Source organism: Apteryx rowi, unplaced genomic scaffold, assembly GCF_003343035.1.
Source record: "Apteryx rowi isolate R43461 unplaced genomic scaffold, aptRow1 scaffold_133, whole genome shotgun sequence".
In the NCBI taxonomy this organism is placed as follows: Eukaryota; Metazoa; Chordata; class Aves; order Apterygiformes; family Apterygidae; genus Apteryx; species Apteryx rowi.
In genome coordinates this window covers 1,017,607-1,042,137 of record NW_020447564.1, presented here as the reverse complement: position 1 = coordinate 1,042,137, position 24,531 = coordinate 1,017,607, and the positions used below count along the sequence as shown (strand labels likewise).

Below are 24,531 nucleotides of genomic sequence, written 5' to 3'. Positions count from 1 at the left end.
TGTGCCTCACAGAGGGGTAATCCAAGGTCAAGTCTACACCGAGGGCTTTGCTGCTGTTGMGTGCCTGCTGAGCCATATCAGCAAAGTGTTCCTAGCATGAATTCATCTTCTGTCACAAAAAGTGCACTTTGACCTTTGTGGCTGCTTTCAGCTGCTTCAGTAGAAGAAAATCAGTGGTAAAACTGTATTTGATAGAACTGGTTGCCTTGGAGGCTTCTGCTGGCACAACTACACTGGTCGTGCATCACTTTCCTGACGGACTTTGCCACAGCAGTTTAAAAAATTTTAGGTTGGACTTGACCTACCAAATCTAATGGAAGATTTATGTCCCATGCCTTTTGATGTGGTGGCATTGGATGCAGTGGCTCAGAACATCATTAGACCCAGTGGTGCACAGTGCTGCTATGGGAGAAGGCTACCTGTCTCCTTAGTCATTCAGCACCTTCATTGGGAAGGTACCTGTCAGCAGCCAGTAGCTTATGTGTGTGTTTAAAGGGTGTGCAAGAGGGTGGAAGGATGCAAAAGTGATAAAGAAAGGAAGGGAAGGCAGTCATTTTAACGACGTCTTTGATTGTCAGCCCAAGGCGTTGGTCATCATGGGATAGCTGTTAACACAAGCCCCACAGTCTGTTGCTTGTCTTCCAGCATTCCCTTGTATTTTTCAGATCAACTTTTTTAAGAAAGGAGCAGAGATGTTTTCCAAAAGAATGGACAACTTTTTGTCATCTGTTTCAGACATGGTTCAAAGGTAAGATGATACTTTAGGCTTCCTGGTGTTTGTTCCATTGAATTCTGAGCAATACTGCTATAATCTTCAGCACCTGGTGGACACTACCTGCATTTCTTACTCAGGAGAGTGCTTCCATGCTTGTATTGTATTGTTGGGTATATAATGCTAAAGCAGCAGGTGGAAGGGAGGTATGTTTGTACATATAAAGGAAAATTCTGTCAGTGCACTACAGACTGTTTGTACAGTATAGCCAGTAACAATATACTGTAAAGTGTTTAAATGCACTCTTACATTTCTGTGTCTCTTCCTGAACACAAAAACACGGAATTTGGGCTTAAAAGGGCTTAATAGAAGTAATAATATAATAGAGCTAAAGTGCATTCTGAATTACAGGTATTTATACTTGCTGGGTCTTCTGCAGTAAAAATAAATTATTTTTACAGTAGCCTCCCAAATTAGATTTTGGACCTGTTGTGGTTGATGCTGTATGTACACAAGGCAAATAAAACTTATTACCTAGGGAACATACTCATTGCTTCCAGTGTAGGCTGTATCTGTCCACTTAAGTTCAAACTCCTTTGGATAAGACCTTATTTAATAAACTGCTCCAGTTTAGTACTCCTAATTTTATGATTATTTCTTCTATTTTCCCTCTCTGTGTGCTCTTCTATATATAATGGAGACTGACATTTTCTTTATAATTAAGTCCCAGTAACTGTTGTAAACTTTACATTTAAAATGAAACCTATCAGAGAGAACATGAAATATTTATTTTAAATCAGCTGGAACACTAGACTGATTCCTTTGCCTTGTTGCTTCTTACCTTTCATATTGGAATATATCCACGTCATTACTTATATTGACTCTGGTGGGATTTTAAATAATGCATACTTGTTAATTTGAGAGCAGTGTTATAAATAACTTCACTGTGTAGTAGATTGTTTTTCACCAAATGATTCTTTATTTCCTATACCTTTATGCTTATTCATATACCTTTTCACACTCGCTTTTCAAGCAACTCCCTCTATAGTCAATGTAGCATTTGTACAGAGTGGATAACAGATTTTAAACTCCCTTAAAATAGAGCCCTTTATTTATTAAGAGCATTTTAGCTGTGTCTTATAGGCTCTGTGTGCAAGGACCACTTTGTATATTTACAAATTCTTGCTGTGTAGTGAGGATCCTACCACTGGATCCTCATCATAGAATAAGCCTTTGTTTTCCAAAGTCTGAAGGATTTGCACTCTGGACAGTACACAGTGCTAAATGGAAACAAAAGTAGGCTGCTCGCTTGGTTTGCTGAGTCTGCCCTTTTTTCTTTTTTTTTTTTTTTTTTCTCCCAAAGTCTGTCACATAGCAGAGCTTGAAAGCATAACCCAAATGTGGCTAAAGCAGGAGTGTGAGGTTCTTGGAAAACCCAGAAGAGAGGTTTCCAAAACTCTGAACCACACTATACAACTCAGCAGTTATCAACACAGGACATGGTTTCATGATTTAAAATTACACAGTCACTGAAAAATGTGTCCCTTTCCTTCTTCAGTGCTGGAAATCACAAGGCCCTCAGTGAGTCAGATCTGCTGCTGATCTAGCTAGAAGCTTTTTATTTGTCAGATTTGTTTTCTTTCACAACAGCAAGTTGATCCAACTCACTGTGCAGCTCCAGAATTTCAGCAGCAATGTAGCGTTACATCTGTTTAAGCTGATTGTGAAACTGACTCTTCATATTTAAAAGTATTTTCATTTACATAGTAAACATTGCTAACAGTGTCAAAGCATGTTAGAAAGGAGAGGTCATTAACTTATCCTCAGTAACCTATTGATCTAGTTGCCACAAATGCATACAACTTCAAAATTACCAGCTTTTCTCTCCTTTCTACCTTGAAGATAAGAGAGATAGGCCTTAGGAAGAGCAATCCAGTCTCAGGAACCATGAAGATGCCAGGGCAGTTTTGTTGGAAGGAATTTATGGTGCAACAAAAATGGCTGATGAAAAAATTCATTAAAGTAATACTAATATAAAAGTTGACAGCATTGTTCCATTTTATTTCAAATTTTAATTTAAATAATTCCTGTTCCGACAGTTAATATTGAAAGGCACTAGGTTGCAAAATTATGATCTAATTCAATTCAAATTCAATGATATTACTTGGCCAGGTGGTAAGATACCCACAGTTGGTCTCATTTTGGAGGTGATGTGGGAGCTTAGGAAGTCTGAGCTTTCAAAAGATAGGAAATGCTGGAAATAAGCTATCACAAAGCAAACTAACACCATGATGCTAGAGTGACTCTTCATCTGCCCAGTCAAATCCTGCTTAGCACTGACTTAAATGCATCAGTCTCTTTATAGGTCACTTCTGCAGTTATAGTACATCACCAGCTTCTACAACAGGCTAAAGAGAACAGGGGAAGAACCATACGTGCTTGCCTTGTACTCTTCCACAGGCTTTTGGCAACTGTCAGAGATAGGATAGTGGCCTCAATGGATCTCTGGTCCTGCTCTGTATTATGTGCCCATGTTCTCCATAAGGTTTAGCCACTTAGGCAGCAAGGAGAGGGGGAAAGTTGCTTAAAGCACGGGTGCAGATGCTAATGACTTTCTAAGGTAAAGCAACGACAAGTATTCTTGTGCTGCCACCCCATGAGTCTTCCTAGTAACCTGGATACAGTTAGTAACTCCCTAAGTTTGGAAAAGTTATTAAACAAATCAAATATTTACTAGTATTCTTCTTCTGTAAGTTGAATATGGACCTCTGGAGGTCATGTGGTCCAACCAACTGCTGAGAAGAGGGTCAGCTACAGGAGATTGCTCAGGGCCGTGTCTGGTCAAATTTTGAGCATGTCCAAGGATGGAGATTCCCCAGGCTTTCTGGGCCCTATGTCTAGTGTTTGACCACTCCCACTGTGAATTCCCCCTCCCTCCCCCTTACCCCAGTATCTAATCAGAATTTCCCTTGTTGCAGCTACTGTCYGTTGTCTCACATGCTATCACTGTGCACCTCCAAGAAGGATCTGACTCTGCCTGTATTACCCTCCCATTAGGTAGTTAATAGCAATAAGATCCCTCCTTAGCCTTCACTTTCTGAGTCTGAAAAACAGTGTTCTCTGCCTCTCCTCATGTATCATGTGCTCTGGCCCCCTAACCATCCTGGTGGCCCTTCACTGGCCTTGCTGCAGTTTGTCAGCGTCTTTCCTGTGCTGGGGGTCCAAAACTGGACACAGTACTCCAGCTGGAGTCTTGCCAAGTGCTAAATAGAGGGGAATAATGACCACCTTTGGCCTGCTGGCTACACTCTTGCTAATACTGCCCAGGATGTGACTGGCCTTCTTTGCCACAAGGGCATGGCACTGCCTCATGCTCAACTTCTTGTTCTCCAGGACCCCCACGTCCTTTGCTGACAGCTGCTTTTTATCTGTTTGCCTGCCAGCCTGTACTGTTGCATGGGGTTATTTTATTCCAGGCACAGGACTTTGTGGAACTTCATGAGGTTCCTGTTTGACCATTTCCCAGCCTGTCAAGGTCCTTCTGAATAGCAGCTCTCCACTGCAGCATACCAATCAGTCCTCCCAATTTGGTGTCATCTGTGCATTTGCTGAGGGTGCAGTTTGTCCCATTGTCCAGCTCTTGTTAAAGACTTTAAAACTGCCACCCTAGTATTGACCCTTGAGGGATGTCACTAATAGCTGGGTACTAGTTAGACCTTGTATCACTGATTACAACCTATTCAGCCCAGTAGTCCGGCCAGCTTTTCTACCCATCTTGCAGTACACTTCTCCAGTTCATATTTCACCAGTTTACCCATAAAGATGTTATGGGAAACCAAGTGAAAGGCCTTGCCAAAGTCAAGTGAAATAACATCCACTACTCTCCTCCCATTTACCAAGCCAGTCATCTCATCACAGAAGGCATTTGGGTTGGTCAGGCATGATTTGCCCTTGGTAAGTTTGTGCTGGCTATTCCCAGTCACCTTCTTGTCCTTCATGTGCTTGGAAATGGCTTTCAGGAGAATTCGCTCCATAACCTTGCCAGGGATTGAGGAACGGCTGACTGGCCCATAGTTCCCCAGATTCTGTTTCTTGCCCTTCTTGAAGATGGGTATGACATTTCCTTTTTTTAGTCATTAGAAACCTTCCCTGACCACAGTGAATTTTTAAAAATTATTAAATTTATTATGTCGTGTTTTCAAAATGGCAGGCCTTTAGTTGCTTTCTGATTGAGCCCGTCTGACTGATGTGATTGATCAGGAGAATCTGCCAGCCAAACACAGCCTTATTGAGGCTGATGGAAAGAAGGCAGGATTTTTGGTCTGATAGTCCTGTTAAAGTGGTCAGTGGGAACCTCTGAAAATTAAGTGGTTCCCAATGATTGTCTAAAACAGTAAAACTGGAAAAAAAAAGATTAAAGTATTTCACTGGTATATCATATAATGACTCTGACCTCTTGTTGCTTGTGTTTTCCCATTAAAATTGCTACTCTGGTTTGCCCTTCAAACCAAATGTGTCTTACAGGAGAATTATGCATACATAGATGTTCAGCACTGTATTATATGTGTGTATGATACATGTTCTACAAAGAACTATCACTTTCTGAATTGAATTTGCRCTCAGATACCATTTCACAATTATCACTTTCAGCAAACAGGATGTATACAGGTATATTCAAAGAGTTCAGTTTTGCCAGCCTACACCTAGGATGCTTCCTGAATCACACCAATGTGTAAAACTATAAACAAAAATTAAAGCTAAACCAAGATTTGAACTATAGATTGTGCTAAAATATTTTCTTGTGCTGAAATCAGTGGAAAACTTACTGCTGGAAATCTGTAATCAGTTAATCACTGGTCTCATGACAAGAATTCCATGACAAGAGTTATGCAGCTGCAGGAATAAGACAAAGTTCTGCAAAAGCCAGGAGATATTACAGTAAAGCTGACTTTGAACGGTGCCAGTGTACTAGAGCAACTTCTATTTATGTTCAGCACCGTAAACTCATATAGGCATTGCTCTTAGAAGTTGTGTGTCAAAAATTAGAACTTGCCTCTTCACTCTCAACATTTAAACATTCCTCATATCACCACCCGTTTCAGGCTTACAGCATACTCTGATACTTCTGATCATTATCTCTTTATAGCGCTTGGAGAAAGAAGATAACTAACTTTAGTACAAACAGTACAAATTGTAAGAAAAAAAGCATAGCTACTGTCTAAAACATCCTGAAAGTAACATCTTCAAGCCAGGATTTAAAAACAAAGAGCAAGGGGAAATCTTGGCTATGCTTTTGCTGCCAGCCTGCCAAAGATAGCTGTGTTTTCCTTAAGCCATATCTGCAGAGCATGTGCATCTTGTCTCTTTAGCCTCAAATGACATTTTCTGGGAGTGGCTCCCTATTGCATGCCTCTTTCTTCCAGTCTTTCCAAACTGCACTGATTTATCCAGTGCTTAGAGAAATCCTTGGACATGTAATCTTACATTAGCTTTCCTGGAAAGTCTATTTTAAAAATAAAGTTTATCTTTACTCCAAACCAGTAGGAGATTTTACTCAGAAGCTTTATAAATTTAATTGGAGTCATATAAAATCTCAACTGGTATTTTTGTTATTGTAGGGTTACAGATGTTAGCTATATCCTGGTATACACTGACTAACAATGACTGGGGTTTTTTTGTTTTTTCTCCATCCCATCAGCATACAGGGAGAGTTGGATGCTGAAGCTGAAGCAATGAGGGTATCACAGCAAGACTTAATTTCAGTTAATGAATCTGTTTACACCCCAGATTCTGATGTAACTTCACCTGCTATCAATAGAAATCTCATCCAGAAGGCTGGCTACCTTAATCTAAGAAAGTAAGACAACTATTGCTACCTGCTAGTTTGTTTGATTGCTGACTAGTTGCTACATTTATTTAGGTCTTAAAGACTCTTCATGTAATGAGGTTTTAGGTCAGTACCTAAAATCGCTGAATTGCTGTAGTAGTTCTGCCCTTCAGCTCCTAAGAGTCTCTGTCATCTATTTGAAAATACAGGTTAAAAGCTTAAACCAATTAGGCTAATAAATATATATATTTTTGGGGGGGTGAGCATTGGGCACTTACTCATTTCTAGCAGCATGCTAAGAGCTGAATTACAGTATAATATAAAGGACTCCAGAGCTAGGGAGAAGATGGAATATGAGATACTATTGCAGAATTTACTTTTTTTAATGATGACCATTTGTGCTAAATTTTTTCTCGCTGCTCATCAGCTTGAAAATATATTTTTTTAATCAAGCTAAATAATATACCAGTTAATAATAAAAATCCTTTTATTCCCTTCCTCGGAGATAGTGCTGATATTTTTTTTTTTAACTTGGGGTGCTTGGAACTAGCTTAATTCTTCACCTTTCATTAAGGATTAGTCTCTGCTAGGAACAGGTGGATCTTTTAATTCTAAACTAAGTTTCATCATTTTTTAAAAAAATCCAGGGTTGAAAATAAAGTTTAGCTTAGCATCAGAATATGTTCACAGTTAGGTAAGGTCTTTTGGAGTCATATCTAAAATACTGTTGAGTCTTTAGCACTGTGTATTCTCTTCAGTAAAACAGGTCTGGTGACTACAACGTGGGAGAGGCTGTATTTCTTCACTCAAGGTGGCAACTTGATGTGTCAGCCGCGGGGAGCAGTAGCTGGAGGATTGATTCAGGATCTGGACAACTGCTCTGTTATGGCTGTAGACTGTGAAGATAGAAGATACTGCTTTCAGATCACCACTCCTACAGGCAAACCGTATGAGACAGGTTTTATTTGAGGACAGCCAGTCACACCTACTCTTTCAGATGGTGTTTCACATAAAACATGCTTGCTATAATAGTAAGCTTTTCTGGGTTTGCAACAGGGTATTTCCAAATTATAGGCATGTTCATTCCCATCTGCCTCCCCCTACAACTGCCTGAACAGCAAATGTGGTATCATTTAGCTGCAGCCTATTCATGACTTTTGTTCCTTTGATAGTTAATAGAGAAAAAGTGTGGTGACCTTATTATAAGACCTGGAATCAAGTAGTCCTGTTGTCTGCTGCTAGCATTGACACACTGTGTTTACGTTTTAGGGGTATAACTCTTCAAGCGGAAAGCAAGAAGGAATATGAGGAGGTAAAAATATTTTCTTAATGTTGTCATTCTTGTACACAAATGAGTTTGAAGAGTTCAATTTCATTTTTCCTTTCTAGTGGATATGTGCCATCAACAACATCTCCAGACAGATATATCTCACTGACAATCCAGAGGTGGGAGCTTGTTTCATCTTTTAGTCTGTTCCTTCCAACTTGCTTCGTTGTTGCTCTTTGCATGACAATACACCCAAAGTACATGCGTAAAAGAGCAGTTCCTTTTTGTTTTCATAGGCAGCTGCTATCAAGTTAAATCAGACAGCCCTACAAGCAGTGACTCCCATTACCAGCTTTGGGAAAAAACACGAAGTTCACCATCCCAGGTAACATGCTTGCATGGACTAGAGACTGTTGTGCGCTCAGTCATACCCCTCTTACAGGGCAATAGTCACCCAAAAGTCCTGTTTAGGCCCTGGCTTTGCGAGCCTGGCTGTGCCAGCAGATTCCGCTACTAATGTTTCCTAGTGAAAGCCATAAGAGATGTTAAGTGTTGAGGGTAATGCTCATTGCTCCAGATCACAGCTTTAAAACTCCTTATAGTTGCCATTGGGTTTTTGCTGTTTGTTCTGAAACAAGGGTAGTGCTTTATTTGTGAACATTGTGCAGTAATGTATATAGTGCAACACAGCCCCCAGTATACATTAAAGCAAGTGTATTTTTAAATATCATCTCAACCAATTCCTGTCAATGTTCACAGGACTACACCTTACATGGCCATCAGAATAATAATTGTTGTTCTTCTGTGCTCATTCAGATCAATCATTAAAGCTCCCCTCCTTCTTCAGAAATTGTTAATAATGCTCTAGAATATGCTTATATTCAAAATACATATTTTAGGTATGGTTTCTCTGTCTACTTCATTAATGATCCCAGCATCCTGCCCAGTGAGAACTCTTCAGACTCCATGATCAGAGCTGGCTTTCAAGCCCAGCGTCAGACTGAATTCCTGCTTTGAGCAGCCGTGTGCTAAGTTAAATGGGTCAAGTCTTTGTCACATTGACTTCAACATGAAGAAACTTTTCTGCAAGATTTGTCAGAAAATTGTAAATTCTTACTTACTTACTTCTAGACATTCAAACCTTTCTCTTACCTTGTGCCTCTCAAGCCTGTGCATTTATTATGATTTACTGTTCCCTTTATTATGATTGCTTATAGATTCCAAAGATCCCCTACAGGCATGGAGAATGCCAGTCAAATTACTTCCTTTCTCATTTTATTCATTGTACAGCTGTTTTACTTTGTTTGGAGTTTTATAAAAAGAAAAGTACCTCTGGCTATTTGACTGGGCAAAGGAAATAACTACTTCATTGACAGGTTATCTCTGAGTCACTTTTACATCTGTATGCAAGCAGAAAGCTTTCTACATATAAAAGATGCTACTAGTGAAACAAGTGTACCATATGTAGTAATGCATATCGTTGTGACTTGTGTAGCTCTGGGAAACTTAAAATTTCATTCTTTGAGAAAAGGTGCAGGAAGAAATCTGCCTGAGTATGTAACATTTTTTCTTAACTATCCCATTGTAAGATGCCTGTGGCCAGGAAGGATCTCAAAAGATGTCACGATTGCTATTTGTATCTTTAGATACACTGTTGTATGGCCACTAGAGGGCAGGGAGCAAACAGCCGCCTATTACTGAAGGTCAATCTACAGTCATTTAGAATTGATCTGAATTATGGTTTAATATACTAACATTTACTTTTCTTCTAAATGATTTTAGGTACCACAAGTGAAACAGAAATTTTATCAGAGTGCTCAATAACAGATTAATAGGAAAATACTCTTTATGGTTATGAATACTGCTTCATTCCCGCTTTCAATTTTTGAATAATCTTGTCTTCCTTCCAAAGCAAAGATATGGTATCACTGTTTGAAATATTTTTCCACTCTCATTTTAGCCAGAATGTAAAGAATACGGCAAATGATAAAATAGTTCCCAATGAGACAGCTGGCATTCAAGACTCAACACAACTCATTGCTCCTGGAACACCAATTCAATTTGATATTGTACTGCCTGCCACAGAATTCCTGGACCAGAACAGAGGTGGCAGGTATGGTCAGAGATAGTGATCACTTTTAACAGAGTGATTTCAGAGGAGACTATTACGTATTTTATAGTATTTGTGACAACAATCTGTAATTAGAGTTTTTATTCTTATTTCATAGGCGTGCAAACCCATTTGGGGAAACTGAAGACAGCAGTAAAGATGAGGAGGAAGGTAAGTAAGTGCTTCATTTTTCTAGTTAAAATTAGTCATTATCTTGTGTTTAATTTAGCTGTCAGCCTATTCTCTGTCTCTTAATGAAAGCACCTGACATCACAGAGCATCAGTAACAGCCCCATAATACAGCCAAAGGTAGTTACTCTTCACAAGCCTGCCTTTTAAACATCTGTACCTGTGACAAAACACATCTCTTTCTTGACAGTCCAGGCTGCATTCCAGATTAGCTTTACTTCAAAAGTTAAAAAGAAAAAAAGATTTATTTGGTTTGTTTGTTTTGTCTTTAAAGAGTAGCTATTGACTACTTTAGAAAGGGTTTGATGGGACTATATTATAACTGTGCTTAAGTTTGAGGCTGCTCAATAGCCATTTTTTACCTCCATCCACAAGCTAAATGTCACAGAGGCCCAGGGTATAGCTAGCAGTAGAAATGTGTCTCTTTCAGCAAAAGAAAGTTCCTTGCTGCTCCCCGTCTTTTCCTCCTCCCACTGATACAACACTGAAATGTAGCAGGTCTGACCTTCCTCTGCCAGCACAGGCAGGGCTCAGGCCCTGGCTGTACTCCTCCTCCTCAACACCAATTGTAACCGCTATCTGGAACCAACAGCCCCTACAGGGAGACTACTCAAAAACAAAAAAGAAACAGTAGATGTTAGACACATGGTGTGGCTCAAGCTGATCTACCGATTCGGATAGTCTCACTGACAGGCACTGTTCCATCGCAAGGCACGATGGTTGCCTGCTGCCCAACAGCAGCGGGGCACAGCTACATTGTAAGCAGCAGCACGTTGCCCCACTACAGCACGTAAAACTGAGCACAGTTCTTAGGTGACTGCCCTGCTTCTCAGACTGCACAAGTGGCTCTGCATTATAGTCACTAGTTCAGCTGAAGCTGATGCTTAACAGTCTCCCTTGTGGTACTGTCCTGTGCAACACAGACATAGCTGCTGCATTCCTGGAGCAGTCACATTCTGCAAGACCCATAGTGCCTTACCTTGCTCACCACTAAACATAAAGGGAGCCTGATCTAATGATAGCTTTGTCACATAACAGCTACTCAGTTGTAAATAAGAGACTGGTAAGAGATAGTCAAGGAGCAAGGAAGAGTTTAATGAAAAACTCATTAGAACCATCTGCACGGAAGGTCAGAAGGACATAGAACAAACTGAGGAATATACAAAGTCTAAAGATAAGAACTGGTTTGATGGCAGCCAAGCCTTATGCAAAATTATTAATTTATCACAGTTTTGTCACAGTTCCTCCAGCTTTTAACAAGATATCAAGCGAATTATATCAACTAATCAAAAAATTCATAAGGGACCAGTTAGTTACATTTTTTAAAGCTTCCAGGCAGCTGTGATTTCCACTTGCTGCCTGTTCAAGTACTCTTTAAAACTGGGTCAGAGCAATGCCTGGCTAGTGTGAAAAGGAAGTCACCACCCACTGGTCTACTGTTGAGTTTCCAAGGAAAAAAAATATATCTGTGGATAGGTTCAGTTTTCCAGTAGCTGAAGTTATGAAGCAGCACAGTGAGGGAGGTTATGCCTTTTATCTTTCAGATTCACTCTTGCAGCAGATGTTTGTAGTTCGGTTTTTAGGATCAATGGCTGTTCAGTCAGATGACACAAGTGAGGTGATTTATGAAGCTATGAGACAAGTGTTAGCTGCTCGAGCCATTCATAACATATTCCGTATGACTGAATCCCATCTTATGGTCACCAGCAAGAACTTGAGGTACTATAAAAACTTCATCACTTATCATTTCTCAGCTTTCTTTTCTCTTTGTACAACTTATGATTAGCAGAGTATTTTTGGTTTTGTTTTTCCAAGAAATACACCCTTGGGGTGTCAAGATCCTGAGATTTATTTTACTTAGTAAAATGTCTCTCTTTTTATTCTGCAGTGTCTAGAAATCATCCTCTTGACAAAGCTGTATGAACATCCTGCCAAAATACAGAGGATGCAGTAGGGCTATAAGGCACTCAAAGATACAAAAAAATGCATTGAAAGATTGGGGTCCAAGAAGATTCTCTTACTTCACATACACTAACATGTTTCAATGCAACTAAATACATATGCATGGCTAGTTCATGCACTCAGGATGCTTAACCAGTCACCGAGTCAGAGGGATGCTATGACCCACAGGTCAGGCAGCTGGGAGGCAGGGTCTGAAGATGACCTTTGCCACTGACTAATCACAGATAAGCACTCAACTCAGTGTGCATCTGTTTCCTCATCTGTAAAATGGTGATAGTGATTGCCTTTGTATTGAAAAGCACCTTGAAGTTACCACTAAGAGTCACTCTTCTAAAACCATTTTTTTCTTTTTTTTTAACAAAATTGCAGGTTAATAGATCCTCAAACCCAAGTTACGCGAACAAGTGTAAGTAACCTTCCTTTGTTTTGATGCTGGTTTTCTGCCACAGCAGTGAATGCTCAGTCACGTGAACCTGAGCTCTCAAGTATATGCCAGTTAAAAAAATTGTTGATTATACTTTTCCAGTTTGAACTTGCAAGCGTGACACAGTTTGCTGCTCATCAGGATAACAAGAGACTGATTGGTTTTGTGGTCCATCTCAGTGAGACTCTGGGAGAAGAATCCATGAGTGCATATATTTTTGAGAGCAACACAGAAGGGGAAAAGGTTTGCATAACATTTAATGATATACTTTATTTAGAAAAACAGGTCTTAGGCTTCTTGGCTTACACATCAGGGAACTATTATAGAAGCAAGAGCAGCTATATTTCTTGCTAGGGTAACATGCCTTAACATGCAAGCCTTTGATGGCTTTAGTCTAAAAAAAAACCTAATTTATAGCTAATGCAGCAGCACATGTAACAAGACAGAAACAATGTGATTGCTAATACAAACAGCAGGGGATACAAGAAAGTGTGTCTAGCACCAACACTAACAAAAATGAATTTGTCAGCTATGCTGAGACAAGTACACCTATAAAGCTCTCATAGAAAAGATAGCCATACTGTGTTAACACCACTGGATAGAGCTGTGTGCTTGCTGCATATGATAATGATATGAGAATAGGATAAATAAAGGAGGAATGTGCCGGGGAATTTTTCTGTCTTAAAAAAAAATTTAGTCCCAAACTTCAGGGTGTTCTCCAGTGCACTTAAGTTTGGTGAAGGAAGTTTCACACCCAGCAACAAAACAAACAACTGAACAGAAAGTTAAATAACTGGCCTTAAGTGAACTTTGAAACAGCACCCAGGACAGTTTTATTTTTATATAATTGTTCTAGTGAATTCATGTCCTCTGTTTTTAGACCTTTATTTAAGACTGGGTTTGCATTGATGCTTCTATGTTTTAGACAAGACTAAGCAATAAACCCAAAAACTTAAGACTGAAATACATTTCTTCTTTAGATTTGCTATGCCATCAGCTTGGGAAAAGAAATCATTGAGGCACAGAAGGTAAAAGTGTTTTAATTTAATTCTGTGTATCTGTGTTCTGATGCATACTCTTCTGCTTATGGCTGCACTTTCCAGCTACCTCTGCTGGACATTTGGGGAGCAGGGGGAAACACCTGCTGCTTCTAAAGTTTTGCAGACATCATTTAACAGAGTCCCTGGGTATATAGAAATAAATTCAATTTGACTTTGCCATAGCTTGATTTGAGATAGATAGATAAAACTTGCCCCCCCTAAACCAAATTCAGAACTATACAAATCTATTTTCATATGTGGATGGAAGTTGTGAGCAAGGTTAAAGTAAATCCTTTGGCTGAAGTGTAAATTGTACCTATTATGGTTTCATTTTTAGAAACTCATATTCCTTTCTCCCTTGGGGAGGAAAACTCACAAAGTTTTTTCACATAAAATGGATGGCAAAGTTACCTAGCCTATTATATAAATTTACCCATGTAAAGATTTGACACTAATACATAACATTTCCTGTATATTCTTACTGCTGGGATTTCAGAACAAGTTGGGGAAAAGACCTTTTTGGTCACAATTAGTACAAGAAGTATAGTAACTGAGAATTTGGTTGGCTGGTTATTTAAGATTTTCTCTCTGATTTTCAGCGATTATAGCAATTGCAGGCAAGAGCAGCAGCATAAAGGCTCAAAACAAATGACCCATTTTTACATACCCAGGGAGTTCTACTGAACTGAAATCGATTACCTGTGTTTCGAAATTTGAGGCCAGATTTGCTTACATTAAAACCTTTAGGCTAAATGTTGTAATAGAAAACCAAGTTACAAAATCTTAACAAGTACTGGAAAAATGATGTGCTCCTCTAAAAGATTGCTGCAGCCAGCTGAATTTTTTTTTGTTTTCCTTTAGGACCCAGAAGCATTAGCTCAGTTAATGAAGTCTGTGGCATTAACAAATGATGGCAAGTTCATGCTTTTGAATGATCAGTCAGAAGAGGATGGCACCATACATGAAGAAGGGGAAGAGTCAGAAGCATAAACAGCAAAAAAAAACAAAAACAACAAAAAAACAAAAACTTGTCATTTCCTACAGCCTCTGTGGGAGCAGGAAAAGCAGGGAGTCTTGCTGCAAGAATCTCTAGTTTTTAGTCACCTGGGCACACAGTAGGCCAGCTTCTGTCACCCTGCTAGAGAGAACAGGGCATCTTTGCAGTGGAGTTTCTCTGGATTTACAATGAAGCAAAAGCAGAACTTGGCCTTCAAGGCTTTTTGCATATGTGAATGTGTACTGTATAGATGTGTCTGGGAAGCTGACAATCTTAGGGAATGTTTCAGCATTAGCCCCTTGCTGCTGGTAGTTAGAAAAGTGCAGCTGTCAGCCACAAAGGGTTAATGTCATTTCTTCAGATTTAACTGATAAGCAGCCTACACTTCCACTGAAATCAGTGCAAGTTGTGAGCTGTCAGCTCCTTTAAAAATGATAATAATCAAGCCTCCAATTTCCTACCATAGTCATCAATTTTCATAGCTTGCATGATTATGTGCATCTGAATGAAGGTTAAAAAAATGCACTATATTTACTTTATTTTCAGATGAAGTTATTTTTAGTCTAGTCTAAGTGTAACAAAATTTATCTTTTGTGCTAGCCTATTTACAAAACAATTTGTTAAACACTAAATTTTTCCTATTAATATAATCTATTTTTATATTGCATCTGGAATAAGCTTACAAAACAAATCTAAGTGCCTACTCTTACCTTCATGGGGAACACACTCACATTCTGTATTTAAACAATGGATATAATGTACCTTCTTGATTTATTACTCTAAATACCACTGATATGCAAACATCAAAAGTAGTCAACAAGTACAGCATGTTAGTTGTGTACAGTTTTTATATGGTTAGGTTTCTTAAAAGTTAAGTTGCCAGAGATAACAATTGTAGGACAAATAAGTACTTTTATAGAGTTGTTTGTGTGTTTAACATTATGGTGACATAATATCTGAGAGTCTACCAGCAATCTTCAGTTTTAAGAAGCTGAGCAATAAAATGCTAGATTATAAGTCTATGGTGCATTGACTAGTCTCACAGTACATTCCTGAAATGAGGCACTATGTATATTGGCTAATAAGTTTAGATTTTTTTTTCCAGTTTAACCTGACAACCTGAGAAACTGTACTTTGCAAAAACAAGCAAAAATAAACAGTACTTGGGAGAGGGGGGGGACGACGGGGAGACTACCTGTATAAGGTTTGTATTTATCAAGAAAAGGTAACTAGAACAAGTGGCTGAAATTCTTCAATGGATTTTAATTCTTCTCAAGCATTTACTAGGAAACTAGATTTTCTGTAAGCAGGATCTATGCTACAGAGATGAAATCTTTCTGAAAAATCTCAGTTTGCAAGTGTTCAACATGGAATAAGTTCATTTAACTAGTTAATGTTTGTAAGAAGCGTGGAAGAGAACTGTTAGCAACTGGCACAAACACTTCTTTATAAATAAAAATTGAAGCTGTCCTATTAAAAAAAAAAACTGCTGAACTCCTGTTACTGAAGACAACTAAGAATGAGGTTCTCAAAATTACATTTATTAACACAGTTTTATGTACATAGCATACTCTGCTCACAGAACCAAAGAGACTGAGGTAACAAAATACCCTTTTGTACAAGGAGTTAGGAAACATAAGTGTTACATTTGGTCCTTTGTACCTGAGAAGCTGAAAACAGTTGTCATTCATTGATGGACATCAGATGAAAACTCAAATTTACCTCTAATTACACACTACAGTGGGACCTCTGGAATCTACCCTTGAAGCACCAGCAGTTTGTTTCCCTGTGAAGCACAGAGCAGTTGGGTGCTGCTGGGGCTGCTGCTCCTGACCCGTCAATGGCAGGTGCCTTTTGACTTTGGGGCTGGCACACAAAAAAGTTCTGAGCATGACTCAGGGCATCGGCCATGCTCTGCTTCCTCTAAATGCACTGCTGTTAGGAGGAAGGCCAAGGCAGCCCTGTGGCTTCTGACATGAGGGGCACAGCAGCAAGTCCAAAGCTGGTCTCAAGATTTTAGAAGAGCTGCTGTTGCCACTTCTACATATGACAGCCTGGTCACAAGAACAAGCACGAGAGGACAGTGGCTTTCTCAGGGAGAGAGCCTGGCCTTCAGCCTATTTTGCCCATGAAGAAAGCTAGAGAACTGGGTTATGTCCCTGCAGCAAACTCATCATCCTCACTTTTTATCACCTGCAGGAATTTTGAGTGAGCAGGAGGTTTGGATTAGTTTGGGGTTTTTTTGTTTTGTTTTTAATCCATCCTCACTTCTCCAGACAACCAGTTAGGATCCAATTTGTTCCTATAATCAGAGCAGGAAGGCAAAAGCAATGAAAATTGGTCCAGTAGTAGCACCACAGCAAGGATTTAATGTGACTTTCATTGACACACAGGACATCTAAAACTGGGACCCTCCTTGTATTTCAGATGACCAAAAGCTTCCTGCATATATATGCTGCTACATGACAAAAATTTTTTAAATACAATAACTACAATCCGGTACTAGCAAGAATAGTTCTTTTATCACTGTACATATTTATGAGTGTGTATATATATTTTGTTCATTAATTTGGCCATATAGCATACATTCAGGTCCCCCAGATCTAAAAAGGGTTCTATAAAAATAAGCTTTCATCTTGTAGAATTTCATCACCAGAACCACATTGATTTGTTACCACTGTACACACATTAGGAAAATGCACAGTTCAAGGTTAACCGCAAATTATTACCTATATGAGAGAGTGTCCTTCCAAAAAAGGGAGAAGGGGAAATACAAGTGCAGCTTTCATAGAGCACAGGCAATGCCTTGACTGTACACAGCTATCTAGCAAGTCAATCCATAGGGAATCAACTAACATCTACAGGTCATTCTGCAGTTGGCATGAAAGAAAAGGAAGTGCTTGGCTTGTCCTGGCCAAGAACTTACCATTCATGTGACTTAAGATGAGTTAGGAATATGAAAACCTGTGTATTGCAATTACAACAGTATGGAAATTAGCAGCAGCAGCAAGAACGCTGCTGTTCTCAGCAATGCTACTGAGAATGTTCAGTGCGGGCACAACTTGGTCAAAAAATTAAAACGTACACAAGTTATGACAAAAACATATCAATAAAAATGCAAAAATTAAATCAAGTAATGCAGCATTTTTAGGGCAGTCTCTGCAGTCATAAGGAATCAAAAATAAAAGCTTTAATGAGTCCAGCTGATTTAAACGGTCCATTAAGCTTCTGGGTCATGTTTTCAGAACCAACGAAAAGACTTGCATATCAGCCTGGTCTCTCCAGTTGCAAGAAAACATTTCTCCTAGTTTTCTGAAGGCTAAAGTGACTGGTAGAGAAGGGCATATCAAAGGTCTGTCAGGAATTATCTTAACAATCAGTGACTCAAGGGTGGAGCAATTTGAACCATTTACCTTAAAACGTTATCTTTTTTGTAATTAGAAGAGATGAAAGAAGCTGGCAATTACAGTCTAAAAGTACAGTTAAGTGCTAAAAAAAAAAAAAAAAGTAATTCTCAGGCTGACTAGAGTGAGTGTTTATTCTAGCTAGTAAGACCTTGTTTTATACTCTGGGAGATTAAAATACAATTGTATCTTTTAATGAAACTGGTACTTATTTTTAAGCTAAGTCTAACTATTTACTCAAGTCAGGAATCTGAGCAACTCTTGCACAGTATAGAAACTTCTACTTGCAGGCATTAAAAGATGTTAAATTTATACAGAGTTCTCACAGTGTTCAGCAGCTTCTGAAATCTGCAGTGCAATTATTGTTAATAATCAGGCATGTAAGACTGTATGAACAACACAGAGGGTACAACAGACCTACAAAGGCAAGGAAATACAGATCTGAGGCTGAAATTTGCAGTTAGGCACAACAGAGTCATGAAGTGTAAGATCACTTAATAGTTACAGACACCCATCACACAGTGTCTGGTCATAAAAGGAAGAGCTGATTGTGGTTCTGTCTTGGCTCTGGATTTCCTTACTTCTGTGGATGCGTATCAGACCTTCGGTATGAAATGAACAGTAGTTTATTACATTACTTTTCATGTTTTCCCTTTCTCTGATACAGGGTGAGGGGGAAGAGCAGGGAGAAATAAATACTTGACAGGATTTTAAGTTTCCCACAGCCCAAATAATATAGTAATAATAAAGGTTTTGTTAATACAACATTAGTAAGGATTTCCATATTGTGTAACAGCTTTAACATACATTCACAACATACACTATGCCTACAGCATAATCTGTGACTGCATTAAATACAACAGGACTGCATAAACACATGCCCAAATTATTTTTTTTTGGACAACAGATATGCACAGTATCTTGCTTTAGTTTTTTTTCTGGTTGAAGAGACACACTAGTTCAAATTTTAGACCACTGTTGTGAGGTTCCCCCCCCCCCCCGCAAGTGTTATATTAGAGATGCAAGAAAACATCTAAAAGTTAGGAGGATTTTTTGATAAACACTTCTGTAATTTAAAATAACTTCCTCCAAGGTCAAGATTTTATATGGTTATTTTCTAGAGAAAGAGAACACCGTAAATAATGTAAATAAATAATCCCTGAAAAATAGGGGCTTCTAAAGGAAAGAGAGACAAATGCAGACCTAGCAGCTCTGGATGCTAGTGTACTAGTGTACATTTTCTATTGGCCTTAGCAGAGAAAGTAAATCCAATCTAGAACTTTTACCCCTACAGTGTTACTGGTAGTGACAAAGAAAAATGAATTATTCAAGTAAGTACTCATCACCCATACCAGCCTTATCATTTCACAACAGGATCTGCAGGCGTAGAGTTGGAAAGATCTCCGTTGCTTGTTTTAACAGATTCTTCTACAAAAATAAAAATTGAAGACATAGATTATGTTCAATATTTTATTCAAGATAGTAAGAAGAAAGTCTTAGCGTATATATTATGCTCACATCATAAAACACTTGATACAGTATACCCATGGACAGYGTATCCTAACTGATCTTGTAGCTAAAACACATCCTGGCCCTGTGAAGAAAACCCAAATTTGCGGCAAGAGATTTCTTCACACCAGTAGAACTACTTAGGTGAAGAATAGATATATATGCTCACACATTTTGCAGAGTCCGAGTCAACATATTACGGTAGAAGGCAATGATATTACTGTGTTCACTGCTTTTCATTCTGGTATGGATTTCAAGCTTTTCTCACTACTAATACATTTTCCACAGAGAACTGAATGGGTATCATGACAGTGAACATTTAACCTGAAACATATTTCAGTAACTGCTGTTCTACAGAATGTTCTACCAGAAGAGACAGGATAATTTGTCTATTTTGCTCATCACACCGCTTATGGTTCCCTCCTCCCCCTCACCAAGTTAGACAATTATTTGAATAACTCCACTGAATATGATCAAATGTAAATTTATAGTAAAAGAACTCTTTCTTTGTGAACTAATTAGTTTCCCTAGTAAGGAAAAAAACCGCGATCTTTGGCTCAGTTACAGTAATCTCAAAGGTCACTCTTGTGTTTTTGTCAGAACTACAGTGGAAAATTATTTACCAATTCAATTTTTAATACATTACTATATTCAGCCATGGGAGACTTGAGTTTCTAAGTAATTTGTAACTGAACTGTGCTTTCACATCTTAACCCTTGGGATCATTCTCATTTCTTTGAAAAGAGGTTTTAAAACGTACATGACAATTTCCCACAGCCAAAAGACTTTTCCAGAATTCCGGAGGGAGAATGTATACACATGTACGTACGTGTGTGTGTGCATATAAAAGCAAAATTCCCATGTTAACTAGTCAAGAGACCTTACCACCACTTGAGATGATAACCTTTGAGTATAATTAAATGGTAAACCGAAACACATCATAAACATCTGAAAGTTAGGTATAATAGTTCCAAGCATCATCTACTTATGTAAGTTGAAAAAACAGCTGCTCAACAACATGTGAAAAACACCAGTTTTCCAGCAAAGGTTGTGCAGAGAAAACTGTCATTAACAAAACTGGTGACAGAGATGGAAAGCCTGATGCTGAAGTTACTGAACTTAATACTACCGCTAGTCTGAAATTCTTTCTGTGCTAGTTTTCGTTTGTTTTTTTGCTGGTAGTAGGTTTGGGGGTTTTTTTCACTCCAGAAGTCCAGCTTAAGATTCACCCACTCCAGAGAAGATCTCTATGGACTGTTCTTCATTCCTGATGAAACACCCTCAAACCCAGAAAACTTTTTCCAGAATGCTGATTCAACCCACTAGCAAGAAAGTAGCTATGGAGAAAAAGGAAAGAGCACTTTCCCTATTAGGGCATATCCTCTCAAGAGAAAAAAAAAAAAAAAAAAAAAAAGTGTTCTACAGTCAATATTCACTCACCTTCTTTCTCTCTCTTTTCCTGGTTTTCTTCTGCTGCAGTTTTATCTGCTCTGAAAAATATTCTTGCACTACTTAGTGAGAAATAAAGCAGTTCAAATTCCTATGTAAGAAGATACAGAATAGGAGTGTTAGTGTATCACAAAAATGAATTTGTAGACGGATATGAATGGGATCTTTCAAAAGCATCTCAGGCAGTAAGATTTCAGTAGCTAAACCATTTGAATGCTTTTGAAAATCTTCCTCCCCTCACACCTGGTACACATGCATTTTACAAAACAGAATCAACCAGAAGAACCTTAAAAGGTAATTTAAGTAAAGTAGCATCAGTGCAATAAAACTGGGATTAATCCACTGAGGCTGCAAGTGAGGTTTGTAGCAGCAGTGAGAATTTGAAACGACTTGCCCATGGAAAACCATGCAAGCCAACAGTCTAATTGATTACAAGCTTGGTCAGTCTCTGAACAAGGTTCGGCAATGCAGTTTTCGTAACAGCAGCGGACCAGACATCTAATGCAGGCCCTTGGCAGTCATGAGGCCTTGCAGGGCTTTATTCATTTCAACAAGATGTGCATTTACAGAATGTAATCATGGCCTATTTATAACCATAAGCAATTACAGATTTGTCCTATAACATCCTCAAGGCAAAAGCAAAGCAAGAGAGAGACAGTAAGCATTTGTGTCTCAGATGAAACCAGAACTGCTGTGCTTCAGAATTCATTCAAGTAATTTGCCTTTCCTCTGATAGCTGACATATACTTCAACTTAGCAACTTAAAGAATTAATACCCAAGTAGCTTTGCAGATTCATGGTGCTATATGAAGTCTTTGTTATAACAAATGTAACTGAAAAGCTACTCTTTCCTATTTAAACATTTAGGCTTTAATTGTACCAGATTCAAAGACTGCCAATCAACCAACTCAAATTGCTGACTCACTCATCAAATACCACAAATGCTTAGGACATACCCTGCAAATAATACACCTCAAATCTTCATGCTTTTTGTTGTTTTTGCTCTAGGAAATGCTCTGGTTTTGCTCTTGATATGCTCCTTTAGAAAACAGCTACCTGAACCATGATGGGTAAGTGCAGAACTCTACACAGGACACAACTAGAACCATGCTAATACCTGTAAGCAAACTTCCAGTCGCTTGTGGGTCAAGTTCATAGTTTGTAGCAGTTTTTCATCTTGATTAGTGGATTGCACATTCTGTTGTTTAGCTACTGCTCTTATTTCCTTCATGTACTTTTCTCTAACAGACTGGAACCAGTGCAGTGAATCAAACTCCTGGTACTGATCCAAAAGCTTCAGAATGTAAGCCACACCTGTGGTCATTAACAAACCATTTACCAAAGTCAACACGCAATTAGTGAAATACATTCTGCGGATGTCTTTAAGGGATCAGGTTAAGTTTTTAACTCTCATGCAATTAAACTTTAATTTACAATTAACTTGCAGTTAAATCTAACAGAGAAAGAATAATAAAGAGCATGTCTCAATTTAAAAAAAAACAACTCACAACTTCTGGGGCCTATACAAAGACTTGCATATATTCTCATCTGCCCAAATATGCAAGCTTTGAGGAAAAAAAGAGGGGGGTGGGGGAGCACAACACATGACAAAACTGTCTGTTGTAATACTTGATTACTCCATGCTTAAGAGTTCCTGTACAAAACAAAAGCCCTGAAGTCCACTGTGCTGAAACCAAGACAATCCAAATTTAAATTTGGGAAACTGGGTACACACACAATATACAACAAACTTCTCTTACAAATATCCATAATTTTGGCTTACTAGAGGGCTAGTCAGCATGCTGAAACTTACCCATGGCAAATCCATCATCAGTGAAAGCTGCTCCACTTTTGTTCTTCTTATTCAATTTCTCCTTGCAACTGATTGAATGCTCTACAAAATTGAGGGTCTGAAAGAGTGAAAAACAATTGTCTTTGAATCATCACAAAAGACTTAAAATTTTAAAAGGTATATGAATGCTGTTAGCTATAAATATAATTTCATCCCCAAAACTATGCTAATTGTATCCTTCATCATTAGACATTTTTGCATGAAAAGCCTGTCCTTTTTCTAGATTTTTGGGGAAGAAGGTAAATTAAGTTTTGAAAGACATTTGTAAATGCATATGTAAAAAAACACAAGGTGCATCTTCATCTTTGCTGTATACACTAGACTTAGCACTCCCTGGAGAATTAGTAAAGGTAAACTTGTAACTAAAGCACAGGGTAACTAAAATAGTCCAAGTTCCTGGAAAGCTTGGTTAGAGATATTAGTGTTTTAAAGTTAGTGTATTATTTCACTCTATTTAGACAGTTGCAAGAAGATTTCAATAGCCTTCTTACATTTACTATGATGTTAAAAAAAATCTATGTAGTACTATCAAGCAATGGTTGTGTCTCTGTACATGTAGCTACTCTTGGGACATGGAAATGAGTGTACATTAACAACTTCTTGAAAACCTACAACCCAATTTAAATACATCAAAATGCATTTTAGCAAAAAAAATAGATGGTACTTTCCAAAACAGTATTTATCAAAAAGAAAACTCAACAAATGGGAAGAAAGAAGAACAGAAGTATTTGTCAAGCATTTCCTTTCCCTCACTTCTGTTACCATAATATACCTGTTTTCTTACAGTCTTAGTCTGTGGCTCATCTATGTTCCAAAATTAGTTTCTTAATATATTATTTTTAAAACAGGATGTTGCACATGAGTCTGTTTAGACCATTTAGGCCTTCAATCTGAGCTGCTTCCAAATGGCCAGAATCCTGCACTCAAGTGTGTATCGCCTCAGTTCAGTAGGGCTCTTTTTCAAAACACAACTCGTTAATAAAAGCAGATCCGATTATAATAGAGAGTGCTCCAATTTTATTGCTCTAGAACATGACATTAAAAGAGCTTGACAGTACCTACTGTGATGCTGAAAGAGTACATACAGGAGAGACAGCTGAAGAACAGTGTTTTAAACTCCCCTCATGCTTGCTGTTTCAATTCCTCCTTTTTAATCTTGGATTCTCCAATTTGATTCAAATACGAGGAGAAATATTTAAAGTTAGCTTTTGAGTTGCTAGTATATGAGTTGATGGAAAAAAAAAAAAAAGGTTTTGGACAACTGTTAAAGCCAAGCTCAAAGCAATTGTGATCATAATCAGGGGAGAAAGTAAAATATGCTAATCAACAGCCTAATGTAAAATATTTAATCACAAATCTGATCTGATACATTTTTTAAAATATGTACTGGTAGATATAATGCAAATACTAACCAGCGGGGGAACAATTATATAAAAGTTGCGCAAATGCATATTCTTTGAACTGCGAAACTCAGGAGCAAATACGTCCACAAGCATTTTGAAGTACTCTGTTCCTTCTGCGAAGTTACGTGTGAGATCACCGAGGACAGAGTCCAACTGTCTGCAAAGAATAAGCAATGTGTTACCTGTATTCTGCTAGAAGTTTATTTGCTTACTCACCCTTCTGGGTAAGTACCCTCTCTCCACCATTAAGCTACATCTACAATTCAGCTTTCTGACCAGAGGATCCAAGATTATGCCCTACCTATAGGGCCACCTTCGGTCATGTTGCCCAATTTAATTTCCTCATAACCCTCAGGGATGCCAAAGAGGGGTATATGGATAGAACA

General features: G+C 38.4%; 2 protein-coding genes across 6 annotated transcripts in view; one reads left to right on the top strand and one right to left on the bottom strand.

Annotated features, from left to right (window-relative positions):
- Positions 1-18,035, top strand: part of APPL2 (adaptor protein, phosphotyrosine interacting with PH domain and leucine zipper 2) — a 38,128-nt gene extending 20,093 nt beyond the window's left edge. Inside the window, exons 8-20 of the mRNA XM_026056797.1 lie at positions 666-748; positions 6,411-6,569; positions 7,298-7,486; positions 7,809-7,851; positions 7,929-7,985; positions 8,103-8,191; positions 9,767-9,919; positions 10,035-10,087; positions 11,650-11,824; positions 12,437-12,473; positions 12,594-12,734; positions 13,472-13,519; positions 14,393-18,035. Of these exons, the coding sequence (XP_025912582.1) occupies positions 666-748; positions 6,411-6,569; positions 7,298-7,486; positions 7,809-7,851; positions 7,929-7,985; positions 8,103-8,191; positions 9,767-9,919; positions 10,035-10,087; positions 11,650-11,824; positions 12,437-12,473; positions 12,594-12,734; positions 13,472-13,519; positions 14,393-14,521 (1,356 nt within the window). The 3' untranslated portion in view covers positions 14,522-18,035. The remainder of the gene's footprint in view (positions 1-665; positions 749-6,410; positions 6,570-7,297; positions 7,487-7,808; positions 7,852-7,928; positions 7,986-8,102; positions 8,192-9,766; positions 9,920-10,034; positions 10,088-11,649; positions 11,825-12,436; positions 12,474-12,593; positions 12,735-13,471; positions 13,520-14,392) is intronic.
- Positions 7,349-24,531, bottom strand: part of WASHC4 (WASH complex subunit 4) — a 51,428-nt gene continuing 34,245 nt past the window's right edge. For 3 of the 5 annotated variants that reach the window (XM_026056791.1, XM_026056793.1, XM_026056795.1), the window contains 6 exons: positions 24,155-24,302; positions 22,704-22,800; positions 22,008-22,204; positions 20,882-20,981; positions 19,285-19,360; positions 16,049-18,534 (listed from right to left, as the gene is read on the bottom strand). In XM_026056791.1, coding sequence (XP_025912576.1) covers positions 19,293-19,360; positions 20,882-20,981; positions 22,008-22,204; positions 22,704-22,800; positions 24,155-24,302 — 610 coding nt within the window. In that variant the 3' untranslated portion in view covers positions 16,049-18,534; positions 19,285-19,292. Of the gene's footprint in view, positions 7,436-16,048; positions 18,535-19,284; positions 19,361-20,881; positions 20,982-22,007; positions 22,205-22,703; positions 22,801-24,154; positions 24,303-24,531 lie in introns of those variants that run through there. The other 2 variants (XM_026056792.1, XM_026056796.1) reach the window with 2 other exon arrangements.